The 25,930-nt window shown below is 38.2% G+C and overlaps 1 protein-coding gene across 10 annotated transcripts in view; it reads left to right on the top strand.

Moving 5' to 3' along the window:
- ngef (neuronal guanine nucleotide exchange factor) overlaps positions 1 to 16,827 on the top strand; it is a 42,235-nt gene extending 25,408 nt beyond the window's left edge. For 9 of the 10 annotated variants that reach the window (XM_040123005.1, XM_040123006.1, XM_040123007.1 and 6 more), the window contains 8 exons: positions 2,643 to 2,772; positions 2,945 to 3,019; positions 4,601 to 4,690; positions 8,528 to 8,691; positions 9,308 to 9,466; positions 14,524 to 14,603; positions 14,690 to 14,794; positions 14,967 to 16,827. In XM_040123005.1, the coding sequence (XP_039978939.1) occupies positions 2,643 to 2,772; positions 2,945 to 3,019; positions 4,601 to 4,690; positions 8,528 to 8,691; positions 9,308 to 9,466; positions 14,524 to 14,603; positions 14,690 to 14,794; positions 14,967 to 15,226 (1,063 nt within the window). In that variant the 3' untranslated portion in view covers positions 15,227 to 16,827. Of the gene's footprint in view, positions 1 to 2,642; positions 2,773 to 2,944; positions 3,020 to 4,600; positions 4,691 to 8,527; positions 8,692 to 9,307; positions 9,467 to 10,653; positions 10,965 to 14,523; positions 14,604 to 14,689; positions 14,795 to 14,966 lie in introns of those variants that run through there. The other variant, XM_040123008.1, reaches the window with a different exon arrangement.
- Positions 16,828 to 25,930: the final 9,103 nt, after the last annotated feature.

Here is a 25,930-nt window from a genome sequence, read left to right as displayed (position 1 = left end):
AATGTTTTTTTATGTCTGTGAATGCTGTGACTTTTCAGAGAAGAACAGGTTTGTTTTTGATCAAGACAAATGTGATTTGCAGGGTGTGGTTGACTATGAATATAATGCGTATGTTGCTCTTCATAAACCAGACATACCTGAGTGAGAGTGTGACATTCCCACGCACAGGAAGACAGGTACCTCAGATGGTAGACACTAAATGGGACCTCTGCCAGTAACTAAAAAAAACCTCTGAGACCAGATGGTTGTTTCAAAATGAAATATGAAATGCTGTATGAAAATCTAATTTCGCCTGTGATTAGTTTATGAACTAACATTTTGGAGATGGCAGCACTAATAAAGTCCATGAGATGTTTTAGGTGTATATTACATCATGCTGGTCTAATCACATACATAGGGTTGTTAGGAGTGCCAAGCCTAATTAATTGCCACATACAATCACATCAGTGGCTGAGCTGCAATGTTGAAATGTTAGTTATGTCAGTTTAGGAAGCACATGACAAAATTGTTCAAAAACCCAGTGACTAATTATTGTGATACTTTGGAGGAGAAGAGCTGTTTTCTTTCTCTTGCAATTGTAAAGCATGTTTCTTCCTCATGCAGGCTGGTAGATTCTTAAGCGGTTTTCACTGCCATTCATTCCAGGACAGATTATTTCCAGGCTGCATATCATAAAGGCGATTTGCTATTTTACTTCACATCCACTAACTGTACCATACAGAAAAAATGATTTTTGTATTGTACATTTTTTACAAAACCTTTTCACATAAGACCTCAGGTGCAAACCTAGATCCACCATACATGTTCAGGCCAATTGAGTAAAAACATATTGCAAAATGTATTATTAAATAGCAGGTTGCAGTCAGTGTCTTGATTTTGGTGAAGGGGTTCACTGCTAGATCACAGTTCTTACCTTTTAAAGGATTAGGCTGGTGGTATACGGTATTTTTCTTACTGTCAACTAAATGGCATGGTTTTTGTTTTTATGTTTTGATTGTTTTACTTTTATCATCTTTATATCCTGGTTCAGACGCAGGTTTTAAAACAGTTTGTCAATGTTCTGTCTCAAGGAAATAATGGTCAGAATATGGTGTCACTCTACACCTCTGATGTCTGATTGACAGAATTCCAACATGAAATATTACAGGTGAAAAACGAACATTTAAATGATTTTTCACTATAAAACTTCCACAGCAATCTTTCCAAGTCACAAAGCGGGTTACAGTCAGAATTTGAACTAGATACAAAACAAACTAAGCTGGTAAACAGTTTAGTGCGACAGCAAGCTTAAGGTGAATTGATACTCTCTCGACACAAACAAACTTTCCATTTGGTTTCTTGTTGGGTTTAATTTGGTGAAGCTGCTATGTCGTATTTTTGGCTAAGGTTGTTAAAAGGTCATCTGACTCACACATAGTTTGTGACTGAATTCCTCCACTACCTTTGGACTGTGTGCTATGTTTATGTATTGCCATAGCAACCAATGCCCTGCTGTTTCTGCTGTCTTCTTGATTTGTATCACATTGAAACACCGGTACCTTCCTGGGACAAGTTGATATACAAATGTATAAATTCATACGCACAAAAACAATGGATACGCCATTTCCCACACATAAACTGGCATTTATAAAAGAAGAATGTTTGGTGAGAATGCAGACATCAAACAATGCGTACACAGTTCTCTAGAGATAGCTGCAGGTGATAAAATAAACTGGACATGAAAGGTAAGAGACATGACCTTATGGTAAAATGCTGTTCGTTGTTGTGATTTTTTTTGCAATCTACACAGCGTTCTGTAAAATGACAATCAAAGGCGCATTTATGAACTTATTTGAAATTATTTATCTGTGATGAATTAGATCATTCTTTTTATTTACATTTGAGCCATTATTGCCGTGTGTCAGATGTATTTGAACTTTATTGAATTGTGAAGCACTTTGACTAAGACTAAAGTCTGTTTTAATATGAGCTCTATCAATTAATCATTGATCATCTTTCTGATGTTAAATTATAATGTCTAAGATATCAGCAACAATGATGTTTAGCTGTTATTTGATTCTTTCTTTAACTTCAATTTGCACATAACATCAAATGCTTACCTACTGTGCATATTGATATGAAAAAAAGTCAATTCCAAAATTTGAATTCAGGTTTCGTGTACATTTAAAACCACATCAGTGAGCCACACTGCTGCACTGGGTAACATGTTCCTTCATCACCATCAACACACACTGTGGTTTATTTTCACTCAGCCCCACACACAAACTCATTAAAACACCAAATGTGTATAAATCTGCTGCTGAATAAACTAAATATTTTTTCAGCCGTTTTTTTAAGATCCTCTTGGGTTCTTGGGAACCAGTGGGCTAGGGGATAAGAGCCACAGACAGAGTAGGGAAGTCAGAAAGTATTTGGTTTTGGTCTTTCATGGGATTTGATGACAATGGAAAAATGATACATCAGTCCTATCCTTTAGTGAACTAAGAGCTTAAGGGATGCTTTATTAACATGAAATCAATCAGCCATCAGGACAGCCAGTTTGATATTTGTCCATGGATGGTCAGCAGAAACCTCTTTACATAGGTTAATGTAACAGTGACATAACTAAACATTGTGTTGTCTTAATATGACTGTCTGTCCAGAGAGGGAAACCAGGCATTTCGCGAGGCCATGGCTGCACTGGAGAACCATCCTCGTGTCAGAGGCCTGTCCTTCACGTCATTCCTCATTCTTCCTTTCCAGAGGATCACAAGGCTCAAGCTGCTCGTACAAGTGAGTGTGCCAACATGACTTAAAACTAAAAATTATACAGTCCCGTAAAATGATAAGATTCAGCAGTGAGTTTGTATATATTTTGAACACGTGTCAAAGTTGCAGCAGTAAATAGGGGTTTGGTGCTGTTGAGGTATTTGTTGTTTTTATTTGACTTTGTTTCTCTACACAGAATATCCTGAAAAAAGCTGAAGAAAGCTCAGAGAGGGAAGCAAATGCTATAAAAGCACATCAGCAACTGGAGCAGGTGAGCATCAGTCTAGGCGCTAGGCCCAGGTTGGGTTCAGAAAGGCAGTGAGGTAGTGGCAGAGGATGGTGTCAATATAATGATACAAATATTATTTATGTTGGCACATTTATTTATGCACTGCATTGGCTAATCACATGCATGCATTCCTGGTATATTACTATATATCATGAATGGCATAATTCTAGGGTTTACATTGAGATGAAACTGATTGTTGTATCGAGAACTTTCTAAAGTGTATTACAAACGGCTGTGCATTGTTTTGGTGTCTGACAACCTCCCTGGTTTGTATGTCATCGCCTCCACAAACGTAGCCCCTTGCTCTAATTTCCATATTACTGATTTTTCAAGGAGTTTGTGGATTAGGTCTTTAAATGAAATTTATGACCTTTGGCAGATTATATTGATAAGTACAGTTAATAACAAACAGGGTTTACCTCCCCCTTGTATTAAAACTAGAACCGTCAGAATATGCTTCCATAAACAGAAAGTAATGAGAAAAATAAGGAGCACAAGAGATTCTGATTATAATCCACATCACTCAAGTTATTAAAGACAATTTGAAACAACATCTTTGCTTTGTTGTTTGTTATTTTGTTTTTCCTTGCTTGAGAATAAAGACAGTGAGCATTGCCATCACCTCCAAGAACGAGCTGATTGTGGGCACTGGATCAACTTCTCATTCTAAATGCAGTGTAGCGCTGTTTCCATGGTGGTTGCAGTTTCGGTTTAGAAATTAATCAAAATGGTGCATCTGACTGGAGTTGTATTTTGACATGAAATTAATTTGGAAGTGTGATTGGTAACTTTGCCTTAACTATGGACACTGTCCAGGTCACTTCATTTACAAGAACCTGTGCGTGGGTATGTCTTCTCTCCAAGTGGTGGCTCCCTATAATGTAGTTTGACATATTCAGTGTGTCTTTACACTGGAGGGTAACACAATGGGATATTAATTTAGAAAAGCAAGTTTGATGTGAAAGGAATGACAGACGTCATGACTTCATATTAAAGCAGGGTATACTGCAGTGTGCTGCTGACCCGGATTGATATTTATGGACAATAAAAGCACACTAGAGTGGAGACAGGTGAGAGCAAAGACAGATTTATACAAAGAACTAAACATTCTGTGGCAGCGTCACATATACCATAGCACGTCAAATAAAAAAAATTTTGTGACTGGCACTCTTGAGTATTATTTATATTTGCCATCTCATATATGTTTTTTTATTACATGCATCTTCTTTGCACACTTCTAGATGTGATGGACCACGTGGATCTACACAAGTCAGATAACTTTTAACTAGTTACATCAAGCCCAAACTCCCTGGCATGATTTAAGTGCAGCCGTCGTTCTCTAGAAACTGAGTTCCAGGAAGTTAGTTTCCATTTTAATGAAAATAAAAAGATTGGATTTCTATAATATGATAATAATATGATGATGATTTGATATTTTTAAAAAAATATATTTTTTATACAGTCCACATCAATGACAACCAAATACAAGATATACAGAAGAGAAAACAATATCATATGACATTTTAAGGTTATGGACTGATGGTGGATATTTGTCTTTCTCAGATTGTGAAAGAATGTAACGAGGGGGTGCGAAAAATGAGTCGCACTGAGGAGCTTATCAGCATTGAGAAAACACTGGAGTTTAAATCCAAGGTAAACTAAGTCTTATTCTCTTGTATTTTCAAGTGTAATGAAGTCACACAGTTTTGTTTTTATTATTGCACATTGCAGATTTTGTGGCTTTGTACCCATCATAATTTTGATGTAGCACCCAAGATTTTCTTTGCCTGTATCCATTTCATAATATGAAGCCTTGCTAATGCTGTTATAAAAAAAGGTGTCAGCACAAACTGTTAGTAAAACTCAAGCAGTGCAATGCAGTAATGGTGCTAAGGATTAAGGGCATTTGTTCAGACTGAACAATTGGATTTCAAGACTGAATACGTCAGATAAGTAAATACATTTTTCTCATTCCAAAGCTTTGACAAATGTCGCTGGAAAATATGGCTGTCTTTTGCACTGTTTTAGACTCATGATTTATCCTTTGCAGCCATTTGTTTCCCAAAATCTTTTGGGAGCCATGCTTATTTGAAGGTGTGAAGATGGAAAGTATTGCACAATTGCATTTTATTGCCCTGCGATTTGCTTGCTATATGCATTTTTTAAACTGATGTATCATGAAACATGCCCAAATGTTTTCACAGTAGTTACCACTCTGTTGCCTTTCTCTGGTGGTATATTTCAAATGTTTGAACTTATCTAAAGATCACCCAAATGTGTCTTTATGGGCTGTGTCCTTCGAAGGAGGCTGCCAGTGGATTGGTACACAACTATTCTAATAAGCATACTGTAGGTCTACTTGGTTCCACTTGCTATCTTGCCACATAAAATTTGCCACATTACTTCTTCAACCTGGAAGAAATAATAAGTGTGAATAAGAAGTCAGCATCATTACCATGTATTTGTCTAGGTAAATTGCCATGAATGGCCGTTATCCTGCATGTTGTATACTGTATGCCATGACATGATGAGACATAAGTGGGGGAATTTCACAATTTCAATTCAGTTCAATTCAGACATAACAGGTGTGTCTCAGGGAGCTTTTCATATAGAGCAGGTCTAGACTGTACTCTTTATAGTAATGACATATAGTATAGTAATTTAATTTAGGACTTTCTCATCAAAAGTGTTGTGAAGTGACTGTAACCACTTCAGCATTTGACACATTAGCAGGCTTTGTTGGAGACAACATGTATGACGCTAGGAGAAACCAAGAGACATTTCAAGAATTTTGTCAGGGACACCATGCTAGGTTGGCATGTGAAGTGACGATAGGCTAATGCTCTTTTCTGTGAAATGGACTGCTGGCATGGTGCTGCAAGTTTGTAGGAAGCTGGGCACACTCTCTGGCAAAAACAAAGAACCAGTAGGTTTGGTGGTCCTTTTTGATGTCACAAACCTGGGAAGAATACTTTCTGGACAATTTTGAGAGACTGGAGAGTAGGGGTGAGAGAACACGACCTTTTGGTACTCCAGTACTGACAGTCCGGATGTCTGACACATGTTTTCCTAGCCACACCTGCTGACTTCAGTTCGTCTGGAAGTCTGTGATCCACCGGCAAATGGAATCCGGCAAGGATAGCTGGGACAGTTTCAACTGCAGAGGCTCTGGCTGTATGGTTTTAAAGGCCAAGCTGAAGTTGACAAACAGCACCTTGGAATAGGTCCCTGGACTGTCTAAACCGGAAAAGGGTGCGAAATGATCACAGCAATGCTTTAGGGTGGATGGTGAGACAAGATCTTGAACTGGAGCTTTTCTCACTTTTTGTCTCCTGAACAGCCTGTTGATGTGAGAGTGAGATCCACAGGAGGCAAGGTTGAAAGAGACAAAGAGGGGTGGCGGTGGAGGTGGGAGGCAAAATGATGTCCTTAGTACTTTCAAATCTGCGAAAGAACTCATTCACGACTTTGGTGAATTCGCATTCGTCATTCATATGGAGGGGGGTTTTTCTCACCTTGTAGTTGTCAATGTCCCTGAGGCTTTTCCAAGCTGAAGTTGGGTCGTTAGCAGCAATTGGTTTTATGGCCTAACTGAGTAATTTGTCTTAGCTGTTTTAATTCCTTTGTCCAGCCTCTACTTTGCCTCTACTTTTTTAGATAATTCTGTCCCCACTCCTGAAAGCTGCCTCCTTTTTCCTTCAAAGCTCTCTGAGTTCAGTTGAAAACCATACCTTTTCATTGCTGTATCCCATCTGTTTTCATTAGTATCCAAAATCCTCTGCAGAAGTTGATGACATCATGGTTTGAGTTTGATTTGAATGTTTGTCTCTATGTTGGGATGAGGAAAATAAGACTGTGATCAGAATGTCCAAGAGCCACTCGCATGAGGCCACTACAATTATGTTTAACAATGGTCCAGGTTTCAAGACATCAAACATTGTTTACAGATGCACTAGGGATATTAAAATACTTTGCAAGAGATACTGCAGCCAGTGATGCCACACCCTTCTTCTATAAGCCAAGGGCAGTACCTTTTGCTATGAAAAAGAAAGTAGAACCAGAGACAGAGATGCTCTTAGAGGAGAGAATCATAGAGGCAGTAAAATTCTCAGAACGGGCCACACCCTCAAGGGGTGTACCAATCTTAAGACCAGTCTGTAGGGCAGTAATGTGTGGGGACACACAGTAAACAAAGCGAGCAAAAATAGTCACCATATGGAAAATTGTCATCCCTAATATTTGTTAATGATCAGTCATGTCCCCCAAGTTGATCACAACTAAAATAGTCCCCTTAAAGGTTAAATATAAAACAGTGTGTTACTGATCTTGATGAACCAAACATGTCTCCTAGAAATTGAGTTTCTATACAGCTAAAAATGCAAAAGTAAATACTTTTTGTAGGAAACATAATAGCTATTTTTTGAAGGAATGAAGCGCTACATGTATTAATAGCAGCAAAGTCATTAGAAGGTGGTTAGGGCAGATGGTGGATGTACAAAGTTTGTGACAAAGTGCAAGCACTTTGGTTAATGTTGGAGAAAAATTGTGGTTTTCGTTAAATGTAAATAAACAGGTTGTGTCTGAAGTCACTGTGAACTTTTTCTTTGTTAAACCAGACCATGATCTTTCCTCAACCTTAACCAAGTGCTGTGAGAGTCTAAAAATAACCATAAAACAGTTTAATGATGCTAGAATCACTGCAAGTGGATATTGTGCTGCAAAATCAGATATTTTGGCGGAAAACAAACACGTTGTCTGTGAACATTTTACGGATTAGTCTGGTTGGGGGGGCTATCTAATAGTGCCATCATGAAGTTCACTTTTAATAAAACATGATTGAAACTCGTGGTTTTTCAGTTTTAACAGATTTAAGAATTTACAGAATAATGATATTATAAAGACATCATAAAAACAAACAAACTCAATCCCTCTGAAATTCATTGGGGATTGCTGAGTTGGCCTTTATTCTCATTATTTTTGAGTTCCCTCCCAAAAGTTTTTCACTAAATTATGTTTGGCACCTTGTGATTGAACTGTTCTATACATTGGTCAACGGCTCCTATAAGGCCAGAACAACTGAGAGTTGACAAACCATGCTAACTCTATTCACTTGTGGGGAAATAGCCATAGGAATATGTTTTGAGATCAGGGGTGCTGCAATTTTAGCTGACTAACCGAACCCAGTACTATTTTAGCTGATCAGAAATTATTTAACTTTGTGATTTGAGGCAGGTTCTCTACACCTACTGATGGTGACCGAAGCCTCACAAAAAATTTTGCAGATACACATTTACTGTACATCTATAAGTTAGAGTTAAATAAGTCTCTACTGGATTTCTTTAATGTCAAAAGTGATTAAATGCAAACTAACGCATCAGAATGGTGTGTGGAGGGACTTTGCAGGAACTACTCCAGAAAATACAGTTTGTTTTGGACACTTGCAAACATTACTTTATACACATATCTTTTGACTTCTGTTCACCCTTGTAGTCTGTGCCCATCATTTCCCACTCACGCTGGTTACTGAAGAAGGGTGAAGTGCAGCTAATGGCTGGACCTAAGAGCACAAGGACCATTCGGAGTCGTAAGCTCTACCAACCAGTCTACTTGTTCCTTTTTAACAATCTGCTGCTGGTTACCAAGCGCAGCTCTAGGTAAGCATTTGGCAAGGTATTCTCACTGTGAAATTCTTCTTTTTTAACATGTTTTATGTTTGTCTTTTTACTCTGAGCTGGCAGTTTGTTTGCTAGCTAGCTAAAACTAATGCAACTAATGCAGTCTAAAACAGCAGTCCTGTAATAAATCTTTCTTAATGAATGTTCAGTTTGTGTTAAAACTATTTTAGAGAGATGTTGATTCAACTGTATGAGCATTGTGGAGGATATAGTTTGTGCTGCTGTTTAACTCTACCGCATTATACAGAGAGGTGTTTCTGTTATTTAGCCCACCCTCACTGATATAAATCGAGTGGGAAAAAAATAATAGAATAACCTGTCAGTACAACACAATACAATTCAACTGCAGCACAAACTACAACCTCCAAAATAGCCATACCGTTGAATCAACATCTCTAAAACAGTTTTAACAAAAAGTGAACATTATAACCTACATGAATAAGGACTACTGCAGGACTGTTATATTAAACTGCATTAGTTTCAACTAGGTGCGGTTAATAAACTGGCAACTGAGTGTATGTTTACATTCAAAAAGCAAATAAGTCAATTGTTGCACTGAAAGCAGGGAATGTTAATTAAGCCAATGTGTTGTCAGTGGGGACAAGTTCCAGGTTCTTGACTCATGCACGCGGGCCATGTTGAGGACTGAAGATCTTGAAGACCAGGGCCAGCTGCTGGCCAGTGTCTTTAATCTTAAACTGCTGGAGAACCAAGAGGAGCGTCCAGTCAACTACATGCTCAAGACCGCCAGTATGTGAGTATCTGAGGCAGAATCAGCTTATGATGCCCCTGAGCTGCTATGAGTGAGATGTGGGTAAGGGTAATGAGAGAAAATGAATAGATGGGTCTCCGTCCACTTCGAAGCAAACTCTGGATGATTTCAATTGTGAAAGCAAATGGACCAACCATCGTATTTTATGATAGCTTAGTCCAAGACACTTCTTTCAAGGAAGGGACCATTTATAGCAAATCTAATGCCAATTATATTTGGCGGAAAAGGCTCTGCTGTTTGTCGAAGCTCTCAATAAATCCCACCAGTGATGTGGATTCTGCTGAGAGAGTTAATCAGGGTTCAAGTTATAATCACACACACAGAAGCCCACGCACCCCATACACACAACAAACAGAGCTGTTCATGGTTCTGAAACAACGGCGGTAGCAATAGCGATCCATTGTTTAGAGACAATAGTTAAGCAATAGTCACATGCATCTTGGCCTATAATTTTGTTGTTTTTTCTATTCTTCTGTAAACACATAAAGGTAAACAGAGGAGGCAAAAAATACTGTACATACAAACAATAGCCTAGTAAAAAGTAAAAGCCATCCTCTTACTGTTACAAAGACAAAATAAACCAAAGTGGTCTGTTTTCAGCAGGCTGCGGTCGTAATCCTGTAACCCATGATGCTGAAGTCCTATGTCTTTCTTTATCCAAGATTGGACTGTCCGGAGAGGGTTAAATTTGGCGATTTGAGGCCCATTTAAGTCCATGAATAACAATGTGGTAAGGCTCCTGGCTCAAAGTCGGTTCCTGGTACAGTCAGAGTCATTATATGCAGAAAAGCCCCTCTTGCACTCTGCAGAGGTCGGAGGAGTAGTGTTGCTCATCACGACAAGTCTTTTCAAGTTTTTTATACCCTGATGTTCCTTGCGTTGTAATTCCCAATCTCTGAACTCAATGACAGCTTCATTGGTGGACTCTGAGAAGTTTAGAAAACTTCAAGTTTTGTCCTCTTTTATGGCTGGAAGTGCTGATCCATAGGCTTCAGAATGGTTACCAGCTCACTATCGACGCTTGGTGAGATTATCAATGATTGACTGGTAAAATTGGGACTTCTTTATTTTAGGTTGAGATTCTGTGAGATCAACCCGTTTGAACTGGCCACTGGTTATGCCCGGTTTGACTTTCAATTCTGTTTTCCCCCCTTGGTCCTTAATTGCAGAGATCGCTTCGATCGTTTGGTGAATGTGGCGGCTTGCATCAACCAGGGGCGTGTCACATTTCTGTAATTTCAAGGAGAAACTTTGTGGTTCAGGTAACACGCCTTTCATTGTCGCTAAATTATGTAAACAAGCTTACTTGGCCTTCTCTTATATGGAACATGAACCATCTAAAGATGATGTTCTACCACTGGAAGATTCTTCAGCACAGCTTTGACAGTGTTAAAACTGCTGGACAAATCCCACACACTGTCTAACTTGCAATGATGAATTTATTTGCAATGTTTCAGTGCTAGACCTTCATCCGGCTGGACACCCATCTTATTGTAAAGAGTTCTGCAATTTCAGAATCTTCATGTTCAGTTCCACAGCCATTTCCGCTAACTCCCTTGTGTTTTTCGAGGACTATTACTAAAAAGCATAGAGTTTCGAGAGGAAAAACTCTAAATGATTACAGCCTGCCACCACCTTTAAAGAGTCACTCACCACTCTTACTCTAAACAATGCACGAGACAATGAGCTGCCTGAAGTAGAGGGAAATGCTGTTTCCGTCTAGCTATGAGTCCAGTGTGTCTTCTAGTTAGAATGGCAACCCCATAGTTAGGTTTTTTCAAAGAAAATCGTCATCCAGTCCCTCTGCCCTAAGGCTATTTTTCAGTCCATTACACAGCAACTCTGAAACTGTGCCCTGGTCCATTTCAAAAATGTCAAAAAATACATTGTCCACATCTACATTCCCAGTGACATCGCACCTGACATAAAGAGTACGTGTGTCCATTAATTGTGCTTTCGTCCAGTGTTATGCTAATACGAGAAAAAAGTGATTTGACATTAGAAATACATTTCTTTTTCATCACTTGTGCAATGTGGTCTACAATCTGGGCACAGGAATTATCAGATCAGTGAGCAGGACCGACTGTTGAACCATTCATCTCACTAAGTTTCATAACGGGATTCAATTTTGTATAAGGCAGCCTCTCTTAAGTGGCAGTATAGGCTACCCTGAACAAACTAGCGGTCTCGTTAAACATAGTGGAGCTGAATTCTGCAGCTTTCTTTGGAAGCACTTCCTTTTTTTGAGCTCTGCTATTTCAACAGCTCATTTATAAGCAATACTGTCAAGGTATATGTAAATTTTTTTGTGCAACTGCTTTTTGAACAGGGCTATTTAAAGTCCCATTGATCCAGGCATCCGCCAAATGCATACTTTTACTCAGAAAGTAAGAGTCTTCTATACAAGGCATCCAAGACCATCCTTTGCAAACAGCCAGGGGTTTCTTTCTTTCCAGGATCTCCACTGAATGTGTCCCCATTTCTATGGCAATCGTTCCATTGTAGCACCCCCTGCCTCCTCATCCTGTTCCTCTTCTGAAATGTCCAAGTGTGTGGAAGTCCCACAGCAATTCCAGTTGTCTAAAGATGTTTTTTGTTTCTTTGTGAAAAAAACTTGCCAAGCTTGGAGATGCCGTCAGTGGCAGTGGCCTTTTTTTCAGCGGCATGGTAGCTAGTCTATACTACTACTTTGCAATATATCACAAAAATAATGTTGGCTGATGCATGTAGTGCCATCCTCTTCCATATGGGTATGTGTTCGCACGTTTGCGTGCTCTCAACAGACATAAGTTGCACAATATTCTACCACAACCAATGGTGGCTTGGTGGTGAAGTGCAGTCATACTGTCATTCATGAGAGAATAATGTGCATAGAGCTCCAACGGGCTCCCACAAAACTCAAACCCAGGAGTTAAGTTGAACCCAGGAGTTAATCTCCCAAACATGAAAATGAATCTGAGTTGAAACAACAACATGAAATACCACATAAGCAGGAGGTTGGGGACCCGGAGGGAGCTATGGCAGCAAATGGCGTTGGCATGGGCATGATCATCAGAGTAACAGTGAGGAAATGTCCAATTATAATGTTCATGATGTACATCTGAATGAATATGATGCAAAACTAGCACAACTACTATTAAAATCAGTGTTCAGGAAGCAATCTTATGATAATTGATCTTTATGAGTGATATTTATATGTTGGCAAATCATTTGGTAACCATTGTAACATGCATGCATGTCACCATGTGAGTGCAGGGGTTTTCCCTGGTCAAATCAATCCAAAACAGTGAAAACTGCATTATGATGTGCTTCTATTACTCCGTGTATATTGGAAGTTCATTAAGTCCATTAAAAAATGTTTGACACAGTCACCTTGTAATATTTCTGTATAATATGCCTCTTTTTTGCCCTGTACCTGTTTGTCATTATTCATAAGATGCAGTCGAATACTAATATTGCTCATAATTAGTTATTGCTTCATCATTTTTGTGGCACAAGAGAAGAAAAGAGTTATAGCTGCTTCCACGTCTAACAGTACCTAAACCTAGTTGTTTGTACTTGTGGTCCAAAGTACTAAGGCTTTTGTGACAGGTAGAACAGACTGGGGAAGCCTTTTTGTAGGTCAACGGTCAAATTTGTGTGGACAGTTCTCCACCTCTGAAGGGTAGGTGTAAAAATAGTGCTGTTGTATAGTTGTGGCAGGGAAAAGTGACATGAATTAACTTTTTTTTTAAAAAATAGAAATCTTAATGACAGCAGACACAGGAAGCACAACAAAAAAACATCTGAAGAGCTGGACTGCATCAGTAAACTACAATAAATAAAGTAATATATTTATATATATATATAACATTTTTTTTTACAGAATACGACAATTATTTTTATTATCATGTAAATAAATAGGGAATGTGAAGATGTGATTTTGTGTTCATTTAAGCTGAAATTGAATGTGACCTTAAATTAACTGTGAAGATACTACAGGGTAGTAAGTACTGTTTTGATAAGGCTTATACAGTTTAAACTTGGTTGCAATTACCTGTTGCACTCTGACTCTCTCACAACTTGTTGCTGTACATAATGTGTGCATTCCTGGTGCACAAAATTTTTCTGCACCCAAGTGTCAGTACATCTGGTTCACACTGATAAACTATGAAAAAGTATAATTTACATTCCAGGATTGATGGCTTTCATAGTTACTTGCAGATTAGTGGAGGGTGAGAACAAGGCTGATGTTATTCTGGCTTTGTCTTACTGTCAGCGAACCTTATGAAAAGACAAAACATAACAATGTCTGTCTGTCAATACCCACTGGTTACGACTGGACATATAAACATTTAAACATGGTTCATTGGTGTGTTCTTAAAGATAAACTCAATTTAAAATTGCATTTCTTCAACGTCAATATGTAGATAAGAATGGGGTACTCTGCACAAAGCATTTTACAAAAAACATCAGATAACAGATTAAATTCACCAGAGTTTATTCTGACTTTTCTCAAGAAAGTCCAGATGCCAGGAAGGTTTGGGCATTTCAGTTAGATACAAATAAAATCAAGAAGGCAACAGAAACAACAAGGTTTGGTGCATTTGGTGCTAATGAGTATTTCCAGCAGCAGGCCATTGAATGTGGGAATGAGTCAAAATACACTACACAACAGAATAAACTAGTGTAGTTTATTTGAATGAGTGTTCATGGTAAAGAAGGAACATGTCACCCACTACAACAGTGTGGCTCATTGATGTGTTTTAGTAGTTTTTGGACAACAGTGGAGCTCTATGTAACAGAAGAATAAAATACTCTAGGTCAGGATATGGCAACACAGACAAAACTTATTAATATGATCACTTCATTGTTGTTTTGGTGTCTTCATGGAGTTTGTTGACAAAAAAAAATATAGAATATGTCTGTGTTAAAGTGTGGATTCATATACAATCTGTCAAGCCAAATTGTTCACTGTATTGTAAGAATGATGAACATACCAGGTAAAAAAAAATTAATTTCCTCTAACTGGGTACTAATCAATGGCATCCTGTGGACAGGAGTGACAAGCTTCGATGGATGTGTGCTCTCACACCTAACCGGCGTACACGCTTTATGTCTACTAGTGCCCAACAACCAGGTGAGACAGAATATCACACTAACACTGAGTGCAGTCTTCAATATGCAGCCATGGAGATATGAACTCAAACTGTTTGTGACCTTTAGACTCTCCACAGGTGCAGTGTATTCAGTCATACTCATCTCAGGAGCCAGATGAACTCTCCATTGAAATGGCTGATGTTTTGAACCTCGTAGAGAGAACAAATGATGGTTTGTAGCAACACTAATCTGCTTATATACAGTATCTCTTTTGCGGTTCTTGCTTGTCAAATAAGTAAAGAAATAAAGAATGAGAATTTTCCACTAGAAATATTTGTTTTCTGTAATTTTCTCTTTCCATCTTTACATCACCTTTGGTCTTTTTGTGTATTCTGTGTTTCAGGTTGGATGATGGGTGAGAGGCTCCATGATGGTGAAAGGGGCTGGTTCCCTAGTCGAGTAGTAGAGGAGATCCAGAGCAAGGAGGTCCGAGCTCAGAACCTGAGAGAGGCCTTTAGGATCCAGCAAGCCCAGGAAGGTGGAGGAGGCCCGCAAACTGGAGCCAGGGTTGGTTTAAGGGCAGGGAGACGCACACCAAAGGTCTCTAGCTTCTCCAGTCCTTGGATTGATCAAATGGGGGAGAGCAGTGAAGTAAAGCAGTGAATCAGTAATAGTGATGATTATCACCATTCAGGATCATATGCACTAAGAGAAACATAATCAGGATCCATGTTACCTAATTACCATACAATGACATCTTGTCCCTTTGATTCTCATTTAGCAGTGGATGGTTTTAAACATCCACAGTTTTAGTCTCAGTGATCTGGGACAAATTATCAAAATGTTTGAGTCAGTAACCTTGTACAAGCTATGCTGTATGTCTCATATGTAGTGAATGTGTATTGTAGGCCCACGCACTGCAGTGTGTAATGCATGGAGCAAAGCTCTGTGCTTGGGAGCTTTGTGTGGGAATGGCAAGCCCTAAAAGTCTATAGGCACTGTAAACATCCATCAGCTGCATGGGCAAGTTTTAAATCTTTTAATGTGTTCATTTCATTCTGAACTACCTTTCAGCACTGAATTATACCCCACAGCCACATTGCATTCAAGTGTGTGGTGGCCGTGAGAGGTCAATGCACTGCAACTTAAGAAAGCACAGGCAAATAGACAAAATAAAAGCAATTAAAGAAGTGATTTTCATCAATTTGGCAACTTGTGCAGCATTCAGGAAAAAACTGCAAAGTCAGGAAACACAAATCAAATAGAAAAAAACACAACCAAATACAGACACAGAACATGACGGAAATTAGTTTTAAAAAAACTCATTCACTTAATGGAAATGAGGTAACAATGTCCGTTTTTTAGTTTTAATATTCTGATTGCATGATTAAGATATTGCAACACTTTATTTGAAAAGAAAATAATGGCAAAAGGTTAACACTAGGTAATAGCAAATGCTTGAAATAATATTTGAATCATGCAACCAGAAACTTACATTAAAACTTACATTGTTAACTAATTTTACAACACTACTGAGTGAGAGTGAAAATGGACTTGGACATGGCAACATATAAGCGTGCCCCAGGTGTGTCCGGGCATGTTCATCAGTTTTTAGGTGTCCCCTGAAAACTAACTTTATAACTAAGTTCTGTGTGACTTCCATGCCAGCATGTCTGTATTTGGTTGTTCTCTGTTATTGCAGCATATTCATGTATTTGGTTGTCTCTTTGCAGAATTTTTATAACATGCTACACATGTGTTGTAAAGTTCAAGATTTTTTCTTCTTTTGTTGGTGTTTTTTCTATTTACATGTGTGGAGTACATTGTCCTTTCAGGGCCACCATACAATTGTCTAGTAAAATCAATACATAGAGTAGTATTGTATGCAAATCACCAATGATTATTTAAAAAGTCTGTGTCTATGAATATTCATATAAGTGCTAAAGTGATATGTATCTTTTGAGTATGAAACACTGACAACAGCAAGATTTGTCTGCTGGCTGTAAAAGGATTCTCAATGATGGAGAAGAGTGGCAGTAGTTAGCTTGGCTTCACAGCAGTTACAATATTGTCAGGACATCCATAGATATGACAGGTGTCGATTAGTAATGATGGGACCCAGTGCAACATTCACCTCATGATAGGCACATCTTCAAGTTTACTTGTATGGCTGTGCATTGTGAGGACCAGTGTGAGTTTTAAACAATTGGAGTGAGGACATTTTGGGAAAGTGAGGACATTTTTTCTGGTCCTCACACCTTCAAAGAGCTGGTTGAGGGTTAAGACTTGGTTTTAGGGTTCAGGTTAGAATCATGTTTAGGTTAGGCTTAGGGTTAGGGTTGGGGTTAGGCATGTAGTTGTGATGGTTAAGGGTATAGTAATGGGCTAGGGAATGCATTATGTCAGTGAGTTTAGTCACAAAGATAGAATTACATACATGTGCGTGTGTATGGCTGTGAATTGTTGTATGGCTTGTATGGCTGCGCACACATACACACATCATATAGCATAATATAAACACAAACACCTCCACAATATAATGATATATAACATAATAATATAATAATATTACTTCTCCTTAGGGTTGGGACACAACTATCAAAACTTACATATGCCACATTTAAAAAATATATACTAAGCTGGCAGCTACCCAAGTCACATAACATATATTATTACAGGTTTTTATGGCCGTCGATCAGAACATACACCTCCTCCCAAAACAAACTTCTAGAGTACATACCTAGTTCAATTTAAATGGAATCTGATGAGCCTTGTACTATGCAGAATCCTTAAAAAAAATGTAATCAAACTCCCTGGCTCTAGAATGACCAAACTGATAGAATAGCAAATCCATCCATCCTCTCTGCAATGGGTCAGGTAGTGTTTAATTGTTTTAACTTTCACAAAGGATCTTTATTCTCTTGCAGCACTGACATGTAACATCATAAACAATAGCAGGGCAGTGTAAACTTAAATAAATGCAGATATGATCAAATCGTGACCCACAATAAGTATCTGTGCATATTTGTAGAACCAGCATTCAGCATTCCTTAGCTTTCTTCCGCACTTAAGTAGAAATTAAGTTTGCTGGTCAAACACAAACATAACTGTCACATGATTAAATAGACACTCGACATCAGACAACAGTATTTCCCAGCAATCACTGCCAAATGTCCAAAAAATTATTTAATTGAATAACTTTCATTTGTTCATAAACAATAGCCATAAGGCTATTATTGATTGATTATTGATTGTCATAGGCTAACCTGCTATTACCCAAGCTGACTGCAGCCTCTGTTCTGTCAAAGAACAAACTACACCCTAACAGCTATCTTCTAAGCCTACAGTGTTTAATACTCAAAAGATAGATTTCATGTTTAATATCACTTTAAAATTGTCAGTTTAACAAAAGCGCACACACACTCACACACACACACACACACACACACACACACACACACACACACACACACACACACACACACACACTGGATAAATCCCTTAATAGCAATTGAATGCCAAATAACTGCAATATGTCGTAAATGTATAGAATGTATCAACACTATGAACAACTATGGATAAGCATGATTGTAAAGCCTGTCTTTCAATACAGTATGTTTACAGCAATGCAAACATTTGATGTTTAAAGTAATAATTACTAAATAATTATTTCATTTTGTAAGATGTAAATTATTGTTCATAAAAAAGTATTAATCAGAGATGTGTGTGACTCGCTGTGCTTAATTTTCGGATTTTATTATTTGAATTGTTCATTTTTTCTCCCAGTGTGGAATATACATATTCACATGCACAGCTGTTCTTTTCACTTTTAACTCCACCATTGAAGATAGAGCAGACATACATAATGTCATGCATACCAGCAAGGAACTTCAAAGGGAACCACCACCCAGCACTACAATATTTACAGTATGTATTTATAGTATGTAGGACCACACTAGAACATGAGGCATTAGGGACTGTGTGATTATTATTCGTGGGTGTTGAGGGGGGTGGGAAGGGGGTAGAGGATTGCGGTAAAGTTAAAAGGTAACTACACCCTCAACTCTTGCTAGAACCCCCATCATGTAGATCATGATGGGGGTTAGATGGGGGTGTAGATCATGAAAATGCAACAGAGGAATGAGGGAGAAACGACTGTAAGAGACGTGGAATCTCACTACATAGTGTTTGAGGTGGAGGGGCAGGGGACACGGGGGAAGCTGACTCACTACAGTCAGTGTAACAAAGAAAGTGATATAGAGCTTATGGCCAGAGCTTAACCAGCCATGAGCGATTTTTCCGCCAGCACTTATCAGGCTTGCTAATGCTAACACAACCAGCAGCCAAGTGCGAGGGGCTGGAGTTTCGCTTAGGGAGGGGCAAGAGAATTCAGTTGAACTAAACTTTCAAATCCAAGCAGACATAAAAAAGCTGATTTTCAGGAGTATAACTATCATATGCCAACAAGACTGTTATTATTTTTAAAGTTCTCTGTAATCGTGTCATATAAAGTTAAAGTTGTAAATGTATCTGGGTGTTTTTAAACCATTTCCCTTCAAAGAGTAAGTGCACCCAATCTAATAATCCCGATCGCACTGCCAACTAGAGGTGATGGTCTTTCCACACACTGTGCAGTTCATTACAGTTGGGTGTAGTCACAAGTCGAACAGACCAAACCTGACCAGGATTAAAATGAGGTATACTTGATCAATCTACAAAGACAAACAAGACCAAAGGTTAAAAAGGAGGCAGGCAAAAGGCCGAATTATGCAAGGTCTATGAATTAAGATAAGCAGTCATACAGGGACACAGACGACACACAATGGCACCCGTCAAAATTTATGTTACCATGAATAGTTAAGCGAAGAAAATATTAATTGATTTCCAAAAGGCATAAAGTTAAGATGACACATTTCTTTTATGAGATTACTTTTTTATTTCCATCTTTTACTACTTCAAAATAACAAAAAGGAAAAGGGCCCAAAACAAAGGTTTGGGTACCCTGCATGGACAGAACTTGGTACAACACCCCCTCTGGCAGGTATCACAGCTTGTAGATGCTTTTTGTAGTAGCTAAGAGTCTTTCAGGTCTTGTTTGGGGGACTTTCTCCCATTCTTCTTTGCAAAGTCTTATAGTTCTGTGAGACTCTTGGGCCATCTTGCATGTACTGCTCTCTTGTACTTCAGGTTTTTTACAGACGGTGTGATGTTAGCACCCGGAACTTGCTGCTATTTAATTGGATCCATTCTTCCCTCTACCAGTGAAATGCTCCCCTTGCTATTATTATTATTATTATTATTATTATTAGTTTTATTATTAGTCTCATTAGTTTTATACATCTTTATGTGGTACCTGTACTGTGCTATGTATTGTAGAAAAAACACCATGCAAACATCTAAAGAGCTTCAGGCTGACCTGGAGCAATCTGGAGTGGTGGTTTCAGCCTGTACCATATGCCACACAATAAACCAAGTAGGGCTCCATGGGTGGAGACCAAGGAGGAAACCACTATTGAAAGAGAGGTACAAAAAGTTCTGCAAACTTATGGCTGCAAAAATTTTCATAGATAAGCCACAGTCTTTACACAATAACATTACAATGTTTTAATTGGCATCTGGCTCTACATCATAATACACACATAGACAGTCATGAGACATATGCCAGATGTTTTTTTTTTTTTTTTTTACAATAAGCAAAAGTTAATAGTAAAAAAAAACCCCAAAACAAACAAAAAAAAACATTCATTCGATCCCTGTTTCATGACGTAATTGTTTACCAGATTTAATCAAAATCTCTTACCAGGTTTCTGAGATATCTAACAAATAAACAAATGTGACTGAATATGTAACCTCATTCTAGGATAATGCTGTATATGCTGGGATAAAGAAAAAAAAAACATTTAGATTAAATTCATTGATATAATTGGCTGATGCTCTGAATCATATAACAATTAATATATAGGGACAGACTGAAAGTGCTTACATTACAATGGCTTCTCCTTGATACATCACTTTGTGACTCTAATTAGACCAGAGTCTGGAGCCAAGAACACCCAACAAATCCCAATCAGAGTACCTTAGACACCTACCTAGGGTAGCGAACCGCATAACATACCTCACCATTATTGGTTAGAGCAACCTCTTGGCTCCCATAACGGTTGAAGTTAAGTCTGAAAAAGCCGATTATGCAGTTCACAAGATTTATAGATGTGAATGAACGCAGAACTAGAGACAAAACTCTTCAGTTAAACTGTTGCCATTGATCTTACAGGAAAACATGTTTTGTTCTGATTTTACAAGAACTGTCTACATATGTATTTATTATGTTCAAGGATAATGCATTATTGCTTGATTACTATGGGATGTGCTTTGTATAACACCTTTTTCATGTGTTTTTACTATTTACACTGAAAAAGGCTGTTGGGCTTAGCACCCGATATAAAATATGTCTCAAACATGATGGAGCTGGAGAATTTAACACTTTTATTTTTCTCTGCAGCAGTGCCTGTGATTTAACAGAACAAATGTTGGTGTGTTGCATCTCATCTATAAAACAACAACAAAAGCAATTCTTAACACACTCAGAGTTATGCATTGATGAGCATGAAAATATATCACCAGAATATTTTATGGCTGGAGTGTACTAGAACCAAAATAAACTAAGTACCAACCAACACACTGAAGATTAGAACACTAACATTTTAAGCCACATACTTTACACTATGTGTTTTACCTGGTGCCAGACACTTCTTGTCTCTTGCTTCTCTCCAGGGGTGGATTAGCACAGCAGGGACATGCAGAAGTGCTATGTTCATGATATCCAGAACATGGTTTGCCATGCTTTGCTATTTGGCCTCCATCCCATCTGGATCTCCATTAGGAGGGGAAGCTGCAGTCCAATACAGGTTGTTCATAATGTCTTGCCTCCACAGCTTCAGGTCCTTACATTCCCTCTCCTCTGCAGCAGCATCCAAAGCTTTCCATAGATCAGTTTCAGAACAAAAACAAAATGCTGAAAATGAAAATGTAACCACCAACATCAGGACATAAACTTTTATCAATATACCAGATGCCAAAGAAATTGTTTGTTACTTTTGGACTCAACTCCTCCCACACCCACTTGACAACCTAAAGAGTGGGGCACAACACTGCAATTATAATAATGAGAAGATTTATGTGAATACTGTGTACAGAGATTTTATGTGTGTATATTTATTCTTCTGTGTCTTGACCTGGTGATTTCGGTCTGTGATGATGACAACTTGCATGTGTTGCTCAAGTTATTTGAGGCTGTGCTTTATCCTGCACAGCTAGGATAAAAACAGGTCCAGCTTATATGATTGTGAAACATCGCTAAGTGACCATTTTAGGTACTCCTCTAATGCAATCCAATACAACAGCCCTGCCATAAGAGCTACCTTTACAAAGTTCATCATGTCCAGCTTTCAGTCTCAGATGTGTTAATTCAAATATATGTTAATTACTGAGGTCATAGTCAGTGTTGGAGTTATACTTGACCACATTATACTGAGTGGTGTTTCTAATATATTAACCCTCCATTATGTAAATTGAGTGGACATATGTGTTTGCTACAGAAACATATAGACACAGATAGCTAATGCTAGATATAAAAGTAAATTTACACTACCTGATGGACAAAGGACAGGTTTTAGGAAGCACACCTTGAAGAGCCAGTGGAGAGAAGGCCTCTGGTTCTGGGTCTACAAGCACCGCAGCACTGGCTGTAGGTACATCTGTCCCTATATGAATTGCAGTATTTCCTGAAACCTTATAACACTATATGAAATTCAATTCAATTCAATTCAATTTTATTCATATAACGCCAAATCATAACAGGGGTTATCTCAGGGCACTTTTCATATACAGTAGGTCTAGACCGTATTCTTTATAGTTATAATTACAGAGACCCAACATTTACCCATGAGCAAGCACTTGGTGACAGTGGCATCAAACTCCTGTTTGATAGGTAGAACGTTTAAACAACACAATATTGAGACTAATTATAAAACTATAATAATTAAATAATAATAATAATCATTTAATAATAGGGCTAATAATAATAATAATCAGACTAAATTTAATAATGATTATAACAATAATTGAAGCACTGGAAGCAGCATCATGGGGGCAATAGGTGGTTTGCAATAAATAAATATGTATTAGCTGTGCAAACAAGTCACAAATACTTCAGGGTTCTAATGTTCTAACTAGCAAATGGCACATTTTATAAAATAGGATGCTAATGCTAGTTAACATGCTTTATCAGCTGGAGGATAGATATGCTACCTTACAACAACAAATGCTTAGCACATGTTTATTCTCTTTATTGAAATCATTAGGGTCAGGGTTAGGCTGACAAGACAAGACTTACAATAAGGAATATTACATTAGTACAGGAATCATGGTGATCAGCTAAGACCAAGAAAGGAAATGTAATGTCATCACATGAGGTAAGTTAGTTTTCAGCACTCACTACTGAGGTGACGGATGAGTAACAGATACCTGAGAGACCGGACATTGAGAGTTCCAGTGGGTCCTCGTCAGGAAGAAAGGAACATGTGGACTCAGGTCCACATTGGTCATATGGGACCATTAAACCACCGCCCATAAGGAAGACCCATAAGGAACATAGTAGTTTGAACTGTGGAATGTGGAAAATGTATATGTTTAAAAAGTGTGTAGTAGAGCATATACAGTTAGGTGCCTACGTTTCTGGCAGTGACACAATTTTTGTAATTTTTACTCTGTAAACCACCACAATGAAACAAAGCCATCAAGATGTGATTGAAGTGTAACTTTCAGCTTTAATTTAAGAGGTTTTACAAAAATATCACATTAACTGTTTAGGAATTACAGCCTTTTTATACATAGTCCCTCATTTTCAGTTACTCCAATGTAATCAGACAAACCAACATAATTATAAACATAAGGATTATTTATAATACTTGGATGAAAATCCTTTGCAGTGTATGACTGCCTGAAATCTGGAACCCATTGACATCACCAGATCCTTGAGATGTTTTGCCAGGCCTTTACTGCAGCCGCCTTCAGTTGCTGGTTGTTTGTTGGCCTTTCTGCCCTCAGTTTTGTCTTCAGGAAGTGAAAAGCAAGCTCAGTTGGGTTGAGGTCAGGTGACTGGCTTGGCCATTGAAGAATATTCCATTTCTTTGCCTTGAGAAGCTCTAAAGTTGCTTTTCCAGTACGTTTTGCGTCATTGTCCATCTGTACTGTTAAGCACTGTCCTATCAGTTTTTCCGCATTTGGCTGAACCTGAGCAGATGGTATATTCCTATAAACTTCAGAATTCATCCTGCTACTTCTATTAGCAGTCACATCATCAATAAACACCAGTGACCCAGTTCCAATGGCAGCCATACATGCCCATGCCATAACACTGCCTCCACCATGTCTGACAGATGCAATTTCCATCTCCATACTCGTCTCTTCCCATCATTCTGGTACAAGTTAATCTTGTTTTCATCTATCCAAAGAATCTTGTTCCAGAACTGGGCAGGCATTTTTAGATGTTTTCTGGCAAAGTCTAATCTGTTCTTGAGTGTTACCAGTGGTTTGCACCTTGTGGTAATGTAATTACATTCATGAAGGCATTTCTTGACATTGATACGCCTATCTCCTCAAGAGTGTTCTTGAACTGGCTATATGTTATGAAGGTTTTTTCTTCACCAAGGAAAGAATTCTGCTGCCAACCACTTGAGTTGTCTTCCGTGGTCTTCCAGGCCTTTTGGTGCTGCTGAGCTTGATTTGGTGGGGTTGCTTTGTTTTTCAGCCTAATGATGGACTCCTTCATTTGCATCAGCACCCCTTTGGACTCCATATTGAGAGTTCCATCTTAATATATAACAAGGGAACAGGTCACACTTGGTAATGAAACTGATTGTCAGTTAATTGTCCAATTACTTTTGACCCTCCGAAAATAAGGTAGTATATATAAAAACTCCATATTGAGAGTTCCATCTTAATATATAACAAGGGAACAGGTCACACTTGGTAATGAAACTGATTGTCAGTTAATTGTCCAATTACTTTTGACCCTCTGAAAATAAGGTAGTATATATAAAAATAGCTGTAATTCCTAATCAGTTAATGTGATATTTATGTGAAACTCTTTGACTTAAAGCTGAAAGTCAACACTTAAATCACATCTTAAATTATTCATTTCATATCCCTTGTGGTGGTGTACAGAGCCAAAATGAAGAAAATCGTGTCACTGTCCGAATACTTATGCACCTAACTTGAGATGGTACTCAGAGTGTCAGTAAGTGGAACTGTATTAGATGACTTCTTAAGAAACTTTCTATTGCTAAGTTGAGAAATATAAAATTATAATTATTTTTTTACTGAGAGTCTGTTATTTAAACTCTGACTTGACTGGCCAGACAGACAGAGCTCATAACTACATTTGTCTAGCTGATTGTGGAAGGTAGGTTTGGGACTGCTGTTTGAATATTCTTGGGGGGGCTACGTAATGGACATACTTTAGGTGCTTTAGGTTTTTAATTAATAAGCATTAATTGCAAAGGTTAATTTTATGTCAGGTGACTGGTGGTTGGTAGCTAATCATCACTGGCAGTGGCATAAATACAGTTCATAAATAATACAGCACTTCTAAGATACATGGGACTATCAGGAGAAGCCAAAATAAATGAATAGAGCTGAGGCTTGTTCGTCTTTCATGTTTTTACCAATCTTCAGGTTTTTTAGTAGGAGTTATGTCCCAAGCAGAAAATTTTTTGAAGTTTTCTACCTCAGCCAACATTTTTGCGATATGTTACACTGTTGAAGAGTTTTATCGTTGCCAGGCAAAGAGGAGCCCAACTTAGAATGATAATTTCACTACTAATTAAAACAATGGAAACTAGCTGCAAAGAATATTGCAGCAAATGCAAAGCTGAATATAACACCACTTTACAGGGACTCTCCATTCAGAAGAATCGCAAGACAAGACAAAGGAACAGCAGTGAAATACCTTATTTTTCACAGAATTTCACACGACTGCCTTGGTGGCATTCCGCATGAACTAGCATTTTTTAAGGACTTAATGGTTAACAGCAGGTCTAGTCCAATTCTCTATCACTGAAGAAGCCAATCACAGGCTATATCTCTAAATTTTTTGGCCAGTGAAGGTGTTCTGAGGTCAAAAAATAGATTGCCCTATCTGCCTCAGTGCCACAGTGCACAGCCCCACATTACAATAAACTAGAGGCTTACTTGATTAACTGTCAAAGCGAGTTCATCGTGTTTCTCTCATCATGTTGCTTTTTGGACATTGCAAATAAATGCTTGCCTGTTTTCCTCAAGCCTTGACAAAAGAGTTATGTCTTGTCA

The sequence above is a fragment of the Xiphias gladius genome, unplaced genomic scaffold, assembly GCF_016859285.1.
Source record: "Xiphias gladius isolate SHS-SW01 ecotype Sanya breed wild unplaced genomic scaffold, ASM1685928v1 HiC_scaffold_1472, whole genome shotgun sequence".
Classification (NCBI taxonomy): domain Eukaryota; kingdom Metazoa; phylum Chordata; class Actinopteri; order Istiophoriformes; family Xiphiidae; genus Xiphias; species Xiphias gladius.
Note: the sequence above shows the minus strand (reverse complement) of the source record. Positions and strands in the feature narration are given on the sequence as shown.